This window comes from Urocitellus parryii, chromosome 2, assembly GCF_045843805.1.
Source record: "Urocitellus parryii isolate mUroPar1 chromosome 2, mUroPar1.hap1, whole genome shotgun sequence".
In the NCBI taxonomy this organism is placed as follows: domain Eukaryota; kingdom Metazoa; phylum Chordata; class Mammalia; order Rodentia; family Sciuridae; genus Urocitellus; species Urocitellus parryii.
The window spans coordinates 112,855,903-112,874,416 of record NC_135532.1 but is presented as its reverse complement, the minus strand read 5'-3'; the positions used below and the strand labels follow the sequence as shown (position 1 = coordinate 112,874,416).

The 18,514-nt window shown below is 43.3% G+C and overlaps 2 protein-coding genes across 2 annotated transcripts in view; one reads left to right on the top strand and one right to left on the bottom strand.

The window, feature by feature from the left end:
• The window catches only part of Gfm1 (G elongation factor mitochondrial 1), a 40,358-nt gene extending 37,969 nt beyond the window's left edge, over positions 1 to 2,389 (top strand). Inside the window, exons 16-18 of the mRNA XM_026392909.2 lie at positions 256 to 416; positions 1,264 to 1,317; positions 1,486 to 2,389. Of these exons, the coding sequence (XP_026248694.1) occupies positions 256 to 416; positions 1,264 to 1,317; positions 1,486 to 1,617 (347 nt within the window). The 3' untranslated portion in view covers positions 1,618 to 2,389. The remainder of the gene's footprint in view (positions 1 to 255; positions 417 to 1,263; positions 1,318 to 1,485) is intronic.
• A 3,679-nt stretch (positions 2,390 to 6,068) lies between these two features.
• Positions 6,069 to 18,514, bottom strand: part of Rarres1 (retinoic acid receptor responder 1) — a 40,635-nt gene continuing 28,189 nt past the window's right edge. Inside the window, exons 3-6 of the mRNA XM_026392925.2 lie at positions 16,263 to 16,446; positions 12,014 to 12,150; positions 6,832 to 6,894; positions 6,069 to 6,752 (exon numbers count right to left, since the gene is read on the bottom strand). Coding sequence (XP_026248710.1) covers positions 6,600 to 6,752; positions 6,832 to 6,894; positions 12,014 to 12,150; positions 16,263 to 16,446 — 537 coding nt within the window. The 3' untranslated portion in view covers positions 6,069 to 6,599. The remainder of the gene's footprint in view (positions 6,753 to 6,831; positions 6,895 to 12,013; positions 12,151 to 16,262; positions 16,447 to 18,514) is intronic.

The following is an 18,514-nucleotide window of genomic DNA, read 5'->3' as shown; positions in this document are numbered from 1 at the left end:
CCTGGTATAAAGCATTTGATAAATGAGTTTTAAGAATAAAAATACTGTAATGGAAACTCTAATACTAGAATTAAACGTTGTCTTATTGGAATTTCCACACAGAAAAATGACTTATTGCTACCAGAAAAATGAGTCCAGACCAGATACTTGAAGCACATCATTTGTGTGTGTGTCCCTCCTCTTTCCTGAAGCTGGAAAGGGAAGAGTGTCTAGTTTGTTTAATTGCTAATACACTTGATTTTGTTTGTTTAACAGCCTTGGCAAATGCAACATTGTGTATTCTTGAACCTGTTATGTCTGTGGAAGTTATAGCCCCAAATGAATTTCAGGGACCAGTAATTGCAGGAATTAACCGGCGGCATGGAATAATCACAGGGCAAGACGGAATTGAGGACTATTTTACAGTGTATGCGGATGTAAGTACTATTGATTATTGATAGTCTTGCCTTTTTTACCCACAGAAAGAAGTCATTTAGCTTTGTTTTTTTGAGATTATAGAGCAAATTTACACATTTCTGTATTGAAATCTTGCCTATATATATATCTGGGAATTTCTGTAATCTGTTGCTAGAGAAATTCTTAAGTGCAGAAGCAAAAATAAGATGCATTCACCTTGGCCTGTTGTGCATATGCCTGGTTTTTAGGTGAAGATTTTTTCCCTCCTTTTAGCTTTATTTGAATAGCTGCTTTATGATGTGCTCTCTAGCTTATTGGGGTAACATTAATTCCCTTGCCTCTCTGTCTTGATTTAAGTCTGGAGAGGAATACTTGTCATATTTCCAAAACCCCTGCATTATACTGCCACCAGCACACGACATACCAGGAGCCAACCCAGGGCTGAGTGTGGCTCAGTGCTGGGGCTTGCCCAGCACAGATGAGGCCTCATCCACTCCCCAGCAGCACAGAAAGAACACAGCCAGCATCCAGCGGAAATTTATATTAACATTTCCACAGAAGGATCATTTCTGAGTGATTGAGCCGGGGACAGGGTGGAGTGAGATGAGGAAGGAAAGGCCATCAGTGGTGTCTGTTCTGTGAAACTGGAAATTGGCTTCCAGCTGTGACCAGCAAGTGAAACAATTTTCAAATAGGGTTTCCACCTGGAATAAGGCAAAAGGGTTTTCTTTGGGCTTTTAAGTCTTTTAAACCAAAAGAAGTGAGTTGAAATCCAAATTTAAGGCATTAAGTAGCCAATATGTCTCTGTATTTTTCTCAGGTATTTTTTAGCAAGCAATGCTAATAACATCTATCGTTTGTTTTTAGGTCCCTCTGAATGATATGTTTGGTTATTCCACTGAACTTAGGTCTTGCACAGAGGTAAGCAAGTGTTTATCTTTACCACAGTGCTCTTCAAAAGATCATCCTACACAGTCATGAGATATATGAGATTGTGGCTTTACATGATTCCATAGTTGTAAAAAAAAACAAACAAACAAACAAAAAAACTCTCTCTGTTCTGTCTCTCTCTGCCTTTTAAATTCCTAGGGAAAAGGAGAATACACCATGGAATATTGCAGATACCAGCCGTGTTTACCTTCCACACAGGAAGACCTCATTAATAAGCACTTGGAAGCAACAGGTCAACTTCCTGTAAAAAAAGGAAAAGCCAAGAACTGACTTTCCTTGTTGTGAGTTTAGTAACTTTAAGTGAATATGCAAGACTTAGATATGATGAATTCCAGCGGAGTGAAATCAGGTTGCTGAAACAAGTTTTAGAAGCACTTCCTATTTTAAATTCAGGAGCTTCTATTACATATATTCTAAGATAATTCTATGTATGTCTCAACTCTGTTGGTTGGTTTTGTAGTTCATTGAAAAATCAAATCAAATATTCCTGAAATATACTTAATATTTATTTAAGGGAGAAAGGGATTAATTTCAATTATGCTCCTAAACTTAGAATAGGTGTATAAACCTCCTTTCCATATTTTCTTTTTCATGAGAATTTTCAACATATGGAAAAGTTGGAATTGGAACAGCCATGTACCTTCCATCTAGATTCAGCAATGGGCAATGGACACTTTTGTTAACAGTTTGTTTATCAAACAATAATTTTATTGTCTGTGTCTCCTACATTGAATTTTTAAGTTACTTTGCTGAAGACTTGCAAGTGAATTTTGTACATTATAATGTTTGATAATGTCATTAATGGGCAGGCCATCCTGTTTAAGAGGGCATGTCATATGTCCCTGCTAGGGAACAGCTGATTCATATATGGCAGATTGCTTCAGTTTATGGATTCTGCACATTTGTAACTGCCTCTGTTTTAGGAGTACATATGTTACTTGCAGTCCTCTCTGAAGTAAAATAGACCTTCACATGTGCTGTTCTGGATTGTGTTCGCCTAAATGTTTCTGTAGCCCTAAATAATAAAGTATGATTTACAGAATTGTTGCCCTGTCAGTTCATTCGCCTAGTAAACGCTAGTTGAATTTTGAGTCTATTAGAATTTGTCACATATTCATTGAGATTGTGAGAGAACAAACATTTCAGCTTTGGTTTCCACAATAAGTTAGGTTTTCCCAGGCAGTTCACCATACTATCCCAAATTTCTTAATCCAAAAATTATCTTATACTATACACATCTCCTAGTCTTTTTCCTTACTGGATTATAGAAATGAAATAACTGATTTTAAGTGCTTTTGGTTTTTTTTTTAATTTATTTATAGATTGGACTGTATAATTTAAGATTTCTAGGTTGAAAAAAAAAGGATTAAATATTGAGCACATGTTTTCAAGACATTTGCTGAGTAGTTTGTTAAGTGAATTACCTAATTTAATTCTCTCAACCCCGTGAGAGAGTTTTTTTTGCAATAGAGAAATTGAAGGTAAATTTTTGCAAGCCCACACAGCTCATTAAGTGTTAAAATGTATACTTTGGTTGCTGTTGAGGAAGCACATTCCCCACGAACATGTGTTTCTCCAGTGGCATCAGGCCTGGAAAACATGGTTGCTGAGGCATTTGGTCAGCACCTTGAACCCTTCTTGATGATTTTGAATACTGTTCTGCATGAGCCAATACACAAGTTATAGCAGGGTACATCTGGCCATTAAGAATATCAGAAAGATGGGTAAATTTGGATACATCCTTAATTTGTTAAATATTCTGGTTATAAAGTTGCAATGTTAAAAAGGACTCTAGGTATCTAATGCATCACCAACATATCATAGGCAGTGACACCGTCCTAGCTTAGGGGAATGTCTTGAACAGCACCCTGTGGAGACAGCTCCAGGACCAGAATCCACAGTCCCTGCTAACTCATTAGCTTAGTGGTAGTTAGTAAACACTACATGAGAAGAATGGGAAAGATTAATGAGAGTATTCATAAATGAGAGCTTCTGTATTACTCTTGTGAAGGTAACTGCTGCCTGACTTAAGGAAAGACAGCACTGCTGTGTCAGCTGGTAGGCACAGACGAGGAGGTACTGCACGGGTGCCCAGGCCTGACTGCACCCTAAAATCACTGGGGAGCTTAAAGCTAAATACTCTGAAACTTTTCTAGATGATTCCAAAATGCATTCAGTGCTGAAGATAACTGCAGGATGATCTGCACTTACACCCAAGACAGGAAATGAAAGATGTTTGCAATTTAGATGTGACATATTATTAATATTCTTTTGTGTGATATAAGAATTTAGACTATTGGTTCACCATTTGATAACTTTAAGACTTTTTTTTTTTCCTGTTACTCATTTCCTCACTGCTCATTCTTAGACTGTGTAGTTTGCAAAATCACTAAAATTGAATCAGTTCTGAAGTTTGGGATTTTTCATGGTTTAGAAATTGGAGTGAGTCTCAAATTTGGCAGCCCCAGAAAGGAGTAAGCTGAGACATTCTGGGATGTAGTCCATTTGCGTTGCTGGCACTACAGATTGTTGAATTGAAGCTTGAATTGCAGCTCACCTATTTCAGATAAATAGCACTATAATGCATCATTGAAATCAGTTAATTGTGTTCACAGGAAACTTAGGTGAGCATTCACTCATTTATCCATTCAAATAAGTGCCAGAGAGCATGAGATGATTTTTGTACTCCAAAAGCTAGAAAGGTCACAGAACAGGTCAGAATTTTCTAATCTGGGAAAAATGGGCATGATAAACTAAGATGTAGATTCCAAGTGCAAAATACAAAGCCTCCCTTGACTTTCAGAAGAACTTGTTAGCAAGTTGCTACTTGTAACGACTGATGCTTCAGGTGGGAAAACTGAAACCTAGTGGGATAAAGTGGAGTACAGGGAAAGTCCTGGCTCCATTTTGCATGTCTTTAAGTTTTTGAAAATTATGAAGAATTCAGACAAGTGAATGTGGTGTTGGATGGTATTATCATGGGCATCAGGGCTTCACACTCATAAGGAAAGACAGCTTAGGGTACATAGGTTTTCATTTTATGCCAAACCAAATGCAGTAATTTTTCTCTGTAGTTACTAGTAAAATCAGTTAGAAAAATCAAGTCAGCAGTTTTAGAGTTTGTGCCAGAAAGAATAGTCTAATGATGATAGTGAGAAAATTTTTAGTTGGTTTAGCTTTCATAAGTATTGTAAATGAGGTAATTGTGTTTGTTGTTTGCCTGTGTGATTACCCTTTGTAATTGTTACACCAAAGCAGAGTCTGTTCGAGGGTTACCTTAGAATCCTTCCCTGGGTGAATTATGGTCACATTTGCAAGACTGATCTCACTAATGGAAATTCCCCTTTGCCAGTGAAGACCTGGAGAAAGCCGACACACCACCAATTTCCCCCTTTCTAGTCCCTAATGCGATACTAAAAGAAGTTGAAGATCACAGGACATGGAGTATGCTATAATGATGTTGTATTTTTACCGTGGGTTGACCCAAGTGCACTTAATCACTGAGCCATATCCCCAGCTCTTTTTTTTTTTTTTTTTTAAATTAGCGACAGGGCCTTGCCCCACTAAGTTGCTGAGGCTGGCTTTGAACTCACAATCCTTCTGCCTTGACTGCTGGGGTTACAGGCATGTGCCACCACACCTGGCAAAATAATGCTCTTGAGAGCTACTTTTGAAGATGATTTAGGGAAAGAACTTTCTCTCTTGATTTTTGGTGTGATTAAACATTGTAGACTGTTTTTATATTTTCAAAGAAGTACTTCTTTTTTTTATCGAATAGGTTGGGAGGGCCTGAGTTGCCTTTAAGTGACCGCGTACAGTGCTTCAGAGTACTTAGAACGCTTTAAAACAGTTGGATCTGGGGAAGGTAAATGCAAAGTTGGGGTTTTAAGTAGAAAAACACATAAATTAGATCCGCTTATCTTTATGAGAGTCCTTATCTTTTTTTGTCTTTTCTATCAGTTTTTCCAGTTATCTAATAGTGCAGACTAATAGACCACTCTGACTGAGCGGGTTCACCTTGGGGTTTTTCAACTTCATAGTGGTGTGAAAGTGATATGCCTTGGAGAGAAGCCATACGTAGAATTCTGGTCTTCCCCCAAGCTGGTAGTGGGCATGTGCTCACCCCCTTGAAATGCTGGGTGGTACAGGAGCCGGCACTACAGGGTATAATGTTGCTAAGCCAGGGTGTTTGATAGGTTAGTGTATTAAACACATTTTAAACCTGTGGTGTTTTCAATTTACAATGGAGTTTTCAATGTAAAAACCCCATTGTGAGTCAAGTTGTGTATGTATTTTGTTATAATTTAAGGTTGATGCTTCCTAATCAATTATTGAGTGAGGAACCTGGCCTAAGGTTCTAGACACTGATAGAAGTGTTCCATTACATTATAATAATTCATAGAGGCAATGATGGTAATATTTCCTGGGTCAGTTCTTCCTGCCTCGGGCAGGTACTCCACTGAATTTGATTATGGTACATGTTGTTTGCTTTTATAAATTACTTGGGCCAACTCTGGATCCAGATTGTCCTTGTAAATGAAGATTGTTAATGTTTGGTATACTTTGAGTTAATGTGTATTTGCAGGCAGCCACTTGATCTAGTGAGATATGGTATTATTTAAAATTTGAATCAAGCAATATTAAGGTTTTTATTTAATTTCAGCTTAGCATAAATGTTGCCTATGCATACAAATCTCTGCAAACACATTTAACACATTTTATTATTTAGAACTATGAACATTTATTTAAAAGTAGATAGTAGATGCCAAGTTAAAAAGGAATACTTGCTTGAAGTAACAAAACAGTGGAATTCCTTAAACAGTTATTATTTTCCCTACAGTTTTCTTTGACTGAAAATATACTTGTTGACATACAGGATAGGAGCAACTGTGGGACATAAAATAGTTAACAGTATATTAAGAAGAGTAAGAAATGCAAATTCAGAGTTGAAACCTTTTTTTTTTTTTTTTTTTTTTTTTTTTAATAATTATCAGCCTCTGCAGCAGGTACTGATACTGGTTGCCTGGATTTCACATTCCAGGGCTGAAACTCCAAGAAACCTGCTAGTGGGTGCCCAGCATGAGCAAAGCTCAGCATGCCCCTGTGGCCCAGAGCTAGACCACACAGGCCAGCTGAACAGCAGCTGATACATTTGAGTTTTTGCTGATAGTCACAGGCTCCAGAACTAAACTAATTGTTTAGGCTAGGAAAGTCATTTTGTCTAGAATTTGGTATAATCAGCTTTTTGTTTTTTAGAAATTACTAAACTCTGTTGGTGCCACAGCAGATCCTTCCTCAGTTCCAGAAGAAGCTTCGACTGGGGTTTGTATCTCTTCACACCGGTACTTCACTTTAAGTGGCTTGCCGGGGTACCAGATCAGGTGAATATGGCAGGGAATGATTTCCTAGGACACAGAGTTATAAAATATTAAACCGCACAGAACTTAAGGTAGAAATACTTCTCTGTACAAGCTTGTGTTTTACCTGTGTTGGGAATTCATGCAGCAGGACAGTGTAATCGAAGTCGATTGCATGATCACTGGTTTTCTGGAGGAAAAAAACAGAGTGAGTATAACAGAATGGGGAGCTTGGACACACATGTTCTTGGTTTGAAGGGGTACCTTGACTCTCTGCAGCCTTAAGATTTGAGCCCTATTTCCTTCATTGTATTCTGTATCAGGGTGCATCAAGGTGTGGGTTCTCCCTTTGGTTTTATCACTAAGTAGCACAAAATGCTGGTCGGATGTCTTTATCACTTTTCTTTCTGATACTGTAATTTGGGATGAGGGCTGAGGTCTGTGGGGTAGGCTGGCTCTTGGCAGCACAGCTCCTGTGTGCACTGTAAGCTGCTGGGTCAGCCCTGCCACCCCAGGCAGCAGCACAGGGAAAGGCAGCCAGCATTTCTGGGGTGTCTGCCAGGGACCCTGTTCTGTGCCCCGTCCTGTGCTGGGCACTGCGCACACATTCTTGTGTGGTTCTCCATCCCTCCCAGATGACTCTCCCCAAACCACCTTCGTCACGTATTGGAACCATTTGTAAACCAGAGTATTGGGGCCTCTCAGTGGACAAGCACTTATCCTCACCTCTTTTATTTATGTGATTTCTATGCATTTTACTAGTAAGCAAGCCAATTTTCTGTTTTCTTTTTGACATTTCCTTTTTTTGATGTCAAGTGTACTTATTTCTTTACTAGTAACAATGGAAGACAGGAAGGATTTCTTAAAACCTTCAATTTGGAATATAGTTTTAGTATCCTACCAGATTTTTATTGAGACTATGAAAAAGCAAAAACAAAAACAAGTTAATTTTGACCTGGTGGAGTTTTCCAAGTCAGGAGTGTGCGTAGGTGTGAAGGGTGCTGCAGGGCAGAACCTGCCTGAGTGAATCACAGGTAGACTGCTTTTCATGTAGTGCTGCTTTGTGTTGCGTGGTGGCTCCTCCCCTGCCTGGCATCGTGCCCACTAGTGTTCACAGCAGGTGTCTGACACGGAGCAACAAGTCTGGGAACTCATCAGAGAAAGTTCCATGTCTTTCAGGAGAGAACAAGCTACAGGAAGTTCCAGATAGAGTCGGCCCTTCATATCCAGGTGTTCTGTATCCAGGCATGCAGCCAACTAAGGGTCAAAATGGTTTTTGAAGTTGTGTCTGCACCGAACACATGTGGGCTTTTTTTGGTCATTATTCTCTAAACATTACAGTATAACACTATTCACATGTCACTGTATTATCTACCAAAAGAAATCTAGACATGACTAAAGTATATGAGGCTATGTATGTAGGTTATATGCAAATGCCAAGCCATTTTATATAAATAACTTAACATCATGGTGTTTGGTATGTGATGAGGGCCTGGAAACTGTTCCCCACAGACACCAGCAGATGACTGTCAGGCTGGTGGTATTTCTTTGGGGGTATATTTAGCCTTGTTTGACCTTCATTTGGAGACTGTCTTGACCTTGGAAGGAAGTGGCTCTCTCCTGGGATGTTTCACACCAGCTGCTGTCCATGTAATATATTGGGCTTTTGTGCTGTCTGCACAAGGTCTGTTCACTGTGTTTTTTTATAATTTAAAAATTGGTTTTGCTTAGAAACTTAGAGTGTTTGTTCAGGACAGTATCTGTTTTGCTTTTGAAAGTAGCATTTCTGAAGGAAATCATGGCAGTCTCCAGATCCTAGGCAAAAAAGAGACAGGTCTTAGAACAAATGCTAGCCCTGCACTCTGTCTGACTCACCATCCTGCTATTGACTCAGTGGCACTCAGTCTATGATGAAGTCTAAAAGGTGATGATGCTTGGAAGCCCTGTGCGTTTGATTGAGAATTCCTTGACGCAGTTGTTGGGACACCCTTTACACTGTAGGAGGAAGCACCCTTGACCCAATCTACAGAGCAGAGCCCCTGGAGAACTACAGGGAGGACATTGCACTTCCCAGTATAGCAGAGCACAGAGCACCCCAGGATGGGACCACCCCTGCTCGGTCAAGCTCTGCCAAGAAGTCATTATTTTTAATATTATTCAGAACAATCTCTTTGGCTTCTGTCCAAATCCTTGTGGTCCAAATTGATGATGATTTAGTGTGGTATTTTTTAATCACTCAGCACTCTGATCTTCCTGGAAGCAGCCTGGATGTGGTGTTTGTCCCCTCCACCTCCCATCTGATAGGGAGGAGGCTGAAGTTCAGATCAGCCATCACAAGTAGCTTTCTCAGCAGACCAGGTTAGTGGATGGGATGTTGCTGTAACATGCCTGTGGCTTCTAGAGAGTCACACTGGTGGCAGCCACATGCTGCTGGTTATATGGTTGGATGCTTACACAATCTGGCGCCAGTGGAGCAGCTTAGGAGGCATGAGGTCAAGGCTGAGTGCGTGGGAAGTCCCTCTGTCTCCCAGCCAGTGCGTCTCCCTTGTCCTTGACACAGTCCTTGTGGTATAGGGACAACATGGATTCTTCAGTTCTAAAGATATAATTTTTAGTGAGGTGGGTCTCATTTTGTAGCTGTCTTTTGAATTCTTCCTTTCTTTTCTCATTGAGGCCTTGTTCACCTGGGTTGTGCATTTATAACTTGTCATGCTCTTGCACAGTTGTATTGAAAGGTGAGTTTAACCCCCAGTATAAAGACAATGACCCCATGGGGAGAGTTCTTGTGCTGTTTTGAGTACCTCTAGTCACTTCTGGCCTCTACATTTTGGCTTTACCTGCCCTGTTTCTGTCCCCCAAAACCTTTCTTAGAGCTTTTAAAAACATTGCTTGTTTTGCTTCTTACTTATGTTGCTGCTTTTGCTGAAAGATATGGAAATTCTTGGTGGCCACTGAACAGCAGAATTTGAAAATCTGTGGATGTGTGTGGACAGTACTTCTCATTAAGAGAACTCCTAAAAGAACTCTAAGATGAAATGCCCATCTAACTGGACACCAACTTCACACTGCCCCGTGAGGTTAGGTTGATGTTAAGGGCTTCAATCACTTTGTTAGTCCTCATTGTAGAACCTGAGAGATGAAGTGATTTGCCTTGGGTGACCAGGTCAGTTGTCTACTCAAATATTTATCTAAAATTCAAACCTCACAGGGTTTAAAAAAAAAAATCTAAAATTCCTAGTAACCATTCTCCCTCATTTTTTTTTCTTTTTAATAGTGTAGTTTTCATGTATGTCTCCACTGTCGCACTTGCAGTGAGTCAGACTTACATCTAACTAACACTGTATCCTGAGTAGTCACATAGAATCAACTAGATGGTGATTTCTATTAAAAGTTACTCTGTAAGGAGAAGAAAAAGTAAGTAAAGAAGGGCCGTTAAAAGTGGCCTTTTAGCTGGTTGTGGTGGCACACACCTGTAATCCCAGCATCTGGGGAGGCTGAGGCAAGAGAATTGTGAGTTCAAAACCAGCCTCAGCAACAACGGAGAGGCACTAAGCAACTCAGTGAGAACCTGTTTCTAATAAAATACAAAACAGGGCTGGGGATGTGGCTCAGTGGTTGAAAATAAAAGTAGCCTTCAGAAGGCACACCAAACTTCCAGATGCTGAAATGCTGACTCATGCTGGCCAAATCTTAGTACTCAGAGAACTCATTGATGACTTATCCAGGGATAAATCCATGAAAAAATGAATTTTAATTTTGGTATATGATGTGAGTTAAAAGTCAAAGTTCATTTTTTAGCAATTATTGAGAACTATTTTAACTTTATTTTATAATGCTGGGGATAGAGTCCAGGGTCTTTTGCACAAGCTATGTAGGCACTCTATCTCTGAACTATATCCCCAGGCCCCTAAAAAAAAAAAAAAAGAAGAAGAAGAATTTTAAGAATTAGTACTTCCGATTAGTTCCACCTGCCTCTCAGGGAAGTTGATTTTGTTTTCTGTGGATACATGCCTTCTGCCATATCACACTTGCCTGACGAAGATCCCAGCATCGTTAAATTCAGTGCTGGGCTCCCTTTGCACCCATGCCCACCCAGAAGAAACTAGTCCTCTGAATCCAAGCCTTGAAGGACCTGAGGGGCTCATAGTGCCCCAACACTCTCAGTACCTCCTCTGGGCCTGCTCTCAGCTGACAACTGCCCCTCAGTGAGGAGACAGAACCAGCTGGCACTGAAGGGCCGCTGGCTCCCACGTGGCGGCTACCTCCTGCCAGCACCCCACTGCCATCCTCTGGTCTCTAGGCAACCTCTACTCCTGTCTGAGATCGGAGGTTACAAGGCTCCAGGATTCAGTCCTTCAGCAGCTGATTTGTCTCCCCTACTGCCCATGATCTCATCCAGCCCTGTGGCTTCATATACCCCTGTATGGTCGTGACTCTAGCCCATTCCTCCCCGATCAGACCTGTAGGTCTAGGTGACTGCCCAGGCTCTCTACCTGTCTACAGGATTTAGCATACCACAATTCGAGATCATTTCCCCCAAATCTTCCCCAATCAGAAAATGTAAACCCTATCCTTCCAGAATTAGGCCCAAGTTCTAAGATCATCCTGAAGCTGATCGTTTTCTGACTTTCGGGTCCAGCCCAGGAGCAGATCCCAGCAGTCTTCCGCACCATCTCCACTGCATGCTGGCCTCGCCTCCATCACTGCAGTAGGCACTGGTCTTTGCTTCTCTCTGGCCTCCCTACAGCCCCTCAATGTAGTGGCCAGAATGGTCCTTTATGAATGGGGTTGTGTCACTCTTCTGCTAATCGGAGAAAGAGCAAAGTTCCAGACTCTTCTAATGACCTCTAAGGCCTTGCAAGAACAGCTGCCCTCCCCATGCTCTTGTCCCCTGCACAGTCCCCTTCTCACTCCATCCCTACCAGCCTCACCGATGCCTCTCCATCCCAGCAGCCATACCTCTGCCTGAAACCCCTGGGCTCCCTTGGTCTTCTGCTCAGCTCAGCCTCACTTCAGGCTGAAGTAAGTCTCCTATTAAGACCCAGAACCTCTGCCTGCCTTCTTTATGTAGCACTTGCACATGTGAAGCATACTTATGAGTTCACTGTCTTCTCTCCTGAATTCTTCTCAGTGAGGGCAATAGCATTGTTCCTACTCACTGTCACATCTTCAGTCCCTTAAATAATACCTGGCCTGCTGCAGGCATTCATGTACTATTGAGTGAATGAGATGTAGATGATTCACATGACTTTGGTCTAAGGACACCGCATTGTTGGGTCTTGGGTGCCAGGGAGCCTCAGAGTCCTTACCCACTGCTTCACCCTGCTGAGCTGTAACGGGTAGTAGTATGAAAACTGGGTCGTCCTTTCCCACATCACATAAGAGCTGCCAAGAACGGCCAAGTCCCAGATGGGTCTCACTGAGGGATCGATATGTCCGTAATCATCTAAGAGGGGGGGAAAAAGCATATTAAGGCATTTTTTTAGACAAAATTCAGAATTTCAGTCATGATTAAGGTTCAGATTTGGTCGTATCAGGGCATCTCTCACAGCAAGACTTTGGGGCAGACCTACGATTGCTGGCATCTGTGTTGACTTGGAGACTTGGGCCTCACCTAGCCACGGACATCCACTGGGAAACAACTCGGTGGCTGTAATGATGCTGAAGGTTGACCTAAAGCTGTTAGGGGAGTAGCATTATTCATTAGATCAAAAAAGGCTGGTGATCTCCTTATGACCTGGTGGTTGGGTCTTTCCAAACTCATTGCTTCCTCGTCTGCTGAATGGCTTTCTCTTACCATTGGCTTTAAATCTAATCAGTGATTGGCAGCATCTCTGCCACTTCTTTTGAACACTTGAAGAAATCAGATGGGTTTTTCCTGTGGCATTGTTGTTTTGCACCCAAAAATCTATAATTTGGAAGACATTTTTTAAACCTGCTTAATATGAGACTGCTATGATTATTGATTTGGTTTGCACATGAGGTGTACCCCAAAAGCTCACATGTGAGACAATGCCAGAGGTTCATAGGAGAAGTGATTGGGTTGTGAGAGTCTTAACCCAATCAGAGATTCAATCCCCTGATGGGATTAACTGAGTGGTGGCTGAAGTGGTGGGTGTTCCTGGCTGAGGTGGGAACTGAGGTGTGGCTTTAGGGTATATATATTTGTATCTGGCAGGTGGAATCTGTTTTCCTGATCACTGTGATGTGAGCTGCTTTCCTGTGCCACCCTCTCCCACCATGACATTCAGCCTCACCTCGAACCCTGAGGAGAGGAGCCGGCCTTCTATGAACTAAGACCTCTGAAACTGTGAGCCCCCAAATAAACTCTTCTTCCTCTACAATTGTGCTGGATGGGTCTTTAAGTCAGAGCAGCAAAAAAGCTGACTAAAACAATTTTTACCTTTCATGACTTTTAGAAACTCAAATCTCAGTAACTTAGAAGATAACTTTCATGAATCATCATTGTATGTGGAGACAGTCTATTAAGACAGTCATAGCACAATATGTGAGGGATGCCTATAAGCTGATTTGGAAACTCATTCTTCTTGGCTGAATAATTTTTGTATAAATTCCATTTATTGACAGTCCTTGGCTTGGCTGGCTTAAAATGATAGGCAACTCCAGGATTACTCCTTTTATCTTTGTGTGAGACAAGATGGGTCTCTGCCTCCACTCAGGTGGCACAGAGATGCAGTCATGTATTCCTTAAGACAGGCAGGAGCAGTGCTCTGAGGGAAGTTTCTCTGGACTGGAGAGGTTTGGGGGAGGCTTCACAGAAATGAGATTTCATCAGGCTGTGGATTCCTGTCACCTATGTGGGTGGGAAGAGCACAAGCTAGTGAGTACCCCGAGCTAGGAGGGCATGGGCAGGGTCAAGAATATAAAACGCGCTGACCGCACATGCAGTACCAGGGGTGTGCACTGAGTTGTAGGCATGGGATGATGACTTGGTTCTGTCACAGGACAGATAGGGGTGACTGAAATCTACAGACTGGACAGGAGGCTCCTGCTGTGGTCCTGGAGGAAGCCCTGTGGGCATGAAGGATGCTGATGGTGGGTCCAGGGTACTTCCTGGAGGTAGGCTTTATCAGAAATGGTGGCCAGGTATTAAAAGGTGACCAAGAGTCCAGTCGCCAAACTCCAGGAAAGGAGTAATATTCAAATAAATGACCAGAAGTGCAAACCTTCTGGGTGGAAACAAGCTGAGTGTTAGGCTTATTAAATACAGCGTGAGATGAGCTGTGGGAGTAGATGACATAAAATGCCACAGCCAGATCAAGGAGAAGGACGCCCACTGGTTTGGTGATCTGGTGGTCTCCAACGACCCAAGGAAGGGAGAGCAGCTTCTGTTATGTACATAGCTCAGAAACTGGCCAGGAAGAGGCAGTGTGTGTGGAAGGAGGTGAAGCCCTTGGTCAGTCTTGGCATTGCTTCAAGGAGGCTTCAGAGATAAGGAGGATATTGATGGGCACAGTCACGGAAGCAGCAGAAAAATTGGAATCAAGAATTTATCAATTAAAGGAGAGAACTGGGAGAGACCAAGATGGGGTGTCTGGATGTGCAGGCATCTCAGGCTAAGCCAGCAGAAGCGAACTCCAGATGCCAGGGATCTGTGATGTGACCTGATGAAGGCTGTTGCAGAAAGGAAGTTCTAGATGGTGCTTCCACGCACCTTCATGAAGGGACTTCTGTTCACCCCATGTTGAGTGGCTGACCCACTGGGATTTCAGGACAGCACTGTTGGTGATGCTGTTCCCTTGCTTTATTAAGGTCCCTTCCCCCTCATCTTCGTTGACTGATACCTCCCCCTCACAGCTCACCCTCTCAGGTTCATCTTACAATGCTATGAATTTAGATTGGGGACATCACATCCATTCCCCTTGGAGATAGAGAAGTCTCACTGGACACTGGGGCCAGCGAGGATGTGGAGAAGCTCCCCACACAGAGAGGCTTTGGCTCTATAGTTTCTTCCTGTGTGCTTGGGATCACCTATGGGGAGTCTAGAGAAAGTGACAATTTCACTTATAATAAAAATAAGATAACTGCCTTTTAAAGGGAAAAACAATGTGGAGCAAAGTTAGATCCTCATAGTTAAAAATTGTGCACAGTAGCCCAGTATCATGGACTGATTAATACTGAACAGAATCTGCTAGGGTCTGAACTAGACATTCCAGGGATATCACCGTACTCTTTATTCACTTTATCTAACCTTTGTGGTTTTAAAGTAGATAATTGTAGGTCCATGGACAGGCTATACATAGCACATAAGCGTCTGAGTGCAGAGCTTGCAAGTACTGTTGATGAGCAGGCACCTTCTTAGGATTTTCCTGAAGGTTCGTAGTAGCACATTGTTAGAAAGTTATGGAAGCTCTTATGTGTGTACAGGGCTCACTAACTGAACAAGAGCCAGTAGCGTGTGCTATTGAAAAGTAACCCAAATATAGTGATCCTGTGCAAATATTCAAAGAAAAAGGCCTGTATAATTTTTTAATTTGTGTCTTAAGGAAACCAGATAAGCCCCGTTTTCCAAACTGAAGGGGAAAATATCCCTTAACAACTAAGTGCTAAATGTTAGTCATTAGCTCAGTTATTTCAGGGACACCAAGTAGAAACACATTCTTGGGTTTGGAATTGCTCCTCATAATTTTTTGACACAGTATTCAATCCACATTGTCAGGAAACTGTTGTGTGAGAATCATCCATGGCTCTGAATCTCAGAACACAAGCAGTGTTCCACATCTAGCTCTCAAGAGCATCTGGTCAGTACCAGCCAGCCAATGGGGACAGACACCTTGGGCCTGGAGCCTGCAGTCCTCTGGAGCCAGCCTTGGGTGTCTGGGCAAATGAGCAAATCAAGGGGGAGGGTGTGTGTGGTAGGGAGTAGGGGTCAGATGGCAAGCTTGATGCCCAAGTGTGAGTCCAGAGACGACTTTCGTGGTTTTAGAAATTGGATTTGCCAGTAAGTGCCAAGTCTCAGCTGCTGCCCACACACTGAGTACTTGGACAAATGAGCTCTGCTCCGCTTCAGCTGAGTCACTGTGGAGAGCGGGGCTCAGCCATTAGAGATGGCACCATTGCCATTAGCCACTGCCCTGAAATGAAATAATCAGAGCTTCATCCAGCACCCCAGAGACAGCCACTCGCCTGCCTGCTGCACAGGGCAGAGAGGAGACAGGAGGGTGGCTTCTCACCTAGTTTCCAAGGCTGCCACCAAAGATCTCTGGAAGGGCCCCTCAAGTTCTGAACTGCACCCTGAAAACCACCCCAGGTCACATTCTGTGGAAAAGATTCCTTTACCCCCTACCTGGGGCTCAGCTCTTCCTGGGCCCTGCTTCACAGGAGCTGGTAGGCGGAGGCCTCCCAGCTTCTGGAGTAGTTACTCTGTTGTACTGAGATGAAGAACAGAAAAAGATACCTCGGAATTCTAATTGAGGAGGCGTGTCATGATCTGGAGCTCAGTTGAAGAGTCACTTTAGGGATACATTTAAATGAGCGCTCTCTAAGATTCAGTGACTACACAGTCAGGAACACTGGACAGCAGAGGCTGGTTCGTACCAGGTATGCCGCCCACGGTCAAGGCATCCTTCATTTGCTTCAGCTGCTCGTACAGCAGGTGATCCTCTTGTAGTGTTCTGTTTTTCTCACTGAGCCCTGTGCAGGTCATGGTGATGGCTGGCCTGGGTTTCTGATTCTGGAAAAACACTCGAGCAAAACATTTCCCCAAGCGTGGCTTACCGTCCTGAAGTAGAGATGGTGGCATTAAGCAGGATGGTCACTTACCGCCCCACCCTCACAAGACTGACAACTCCTCGTGACACCAGGAGTGCCCTGGCTTTGCAGAAAGTGAACTTTCACACTTTGCAGTCATCTAAACTTGACGTCTTTATAATAATTTTGGCCTAGTGCTGTCTGTGGAGCGCTGCTTGGCCCAGCTGTAGAGTAGCAAATACCTTGCCCTCTTCTGTGGACCAACGTAATGCTTAGCTGGATGTTGAGACTGTTCCTCTGAACAAAAACATCATGCTGTCTTATGAATTAGCTCCTTTCATTCTAGTTTTAAAGACTAAGATGCTAAAGTTTAAAGAGAAGTCTTCTGTGTCTCCCAGCTAGTTAAGTGGTAAGCCAGGATTTGAGCACACTCCTATCTGAGCTCAACTTACTGAGGTCGAACTAACCCCTCTGTGCTGCTCTAGATCTAGTCCAGAGGTGGAGGCACAGGTCCTCTGCCTGGGCTGACCAATTGCCTGGACTGCGCTGATCCACATTCATGGGTAAGTGGAGATTACTGGGTGTCCTGGGAGCACTCTCAATTATCCAGCTCAGAGACATCACAGTTTCAGTTAAACATTACGTATGATTCATTTCTAGGGCATTCAGTCATTCTTCACCCCTTTCAGGTCACAGATTCCTTAACCTGATAATTAAAGCCAGGGACGCTGTTCCCAGAAAATGCACTTGATCATACCGTCAGCACCAGGCCTAGAGTTTGAGGCAGTCTGTGGGCCTCATACCAGCCATGGGCCCCTAGTCAGAATCTCTCCTTAAAAAGTGGATGCAATGACTTCTTCAATTCTACAGTTTAAACAGGGAGGAATCCCAGTTAAAACCACCACCAAAACAAAGCCCACAGGAAGATCAGAGGTGGATCTGCTAAGAAAGCCTATTTCCAGAACCAACTCAAAACATCATGGTGGGCTTTCCAGTGGGCTGCTTTCCCCTGTGAGTACCAGCTTTGAGAGAGCATCTTGGGTGCATTAAGATGCTAATTACAGGTGCAGACAGAGAAGATAGTGCAGGGCTTTCAGGAGGAGGGTGTGATAGGTGCCACAGGGCTCTCTGAGGCTCCTCTGTTGTCCTTTCAGGAAGTAGAAAAAGAATAGGCATTGCTTTTCCTCCTTTGCTTTGTTCACCCCCCCTCCCCCACACACAAACCTTCAGGGAACAAAGCACCTGGTGAAGATGGAAGACCTCTCCCCTTGGTGCACCCACAGGGTGCAGTGGTGGCATGCTATTGCTCCTTGTAATCTAGTAACTGGTTTCCCTTCAGCTTTAACCAGTTTGCAATAGAGAGCTCACATGCTTCCTCCTAATCCTTGTACAGTTTGAGTCCTGCGGTCAATAAAGTCAGGGCATACTTGATTCTGGTGAGCCTTCATCCAGAAGCCTGGAGTACAGAATCATGCCTTCACTCTGAAGCTCTGCCTCCCTGTGATACTTTGATGCCAGGCACTGCCTGTCCTTCCCAGGCTGCCTGGCTCAGAGCACCACTGGAGAAGTCAGGGCTGGTCTCCCCCATGTCCCTTGCTGCCTCCCAGCCTTCCCAGCACATGAAGTTCATCTGGCTCTAATCTCCACTTAAATTTTCTGTTTACTCTCTTCCTGAAAACAGGGCAGAGGAAACTTGGCAAATGTTAGCTGCTTGGTGGAAACTGCAGCAGGCTAGTGCCTGTCGCACACAGGGACCACCGTGTTTCATAGGATGCCTCTGCGTAAATCCTGGAATCGGCCTCAGGCTGTGCTGGCCTGGCAACCAGAAATGTCACCAGCAGACACTACGAAAAAGGACAAGATGATGTTTAGAGTGAGTCATCCCCAGGGCTCTGAGGTGTGGGAGGGGGTCCCAGGGAAGGGGGAGTGAGTGGTGTGATCTGATGTGCGTGTATAGGGCCATGAAGTTGAAGTAGTTGGATCTTTCCCTCCTGCTTGGCCCTGTTCTTCATCATTTGTCGTCTTTATAATAAGGCAGGAGGAAAGCTCTGGCACAGAGCTCCCAGGCTGTTCACAGAAGTCGCCAGCAGGGCCCTTCA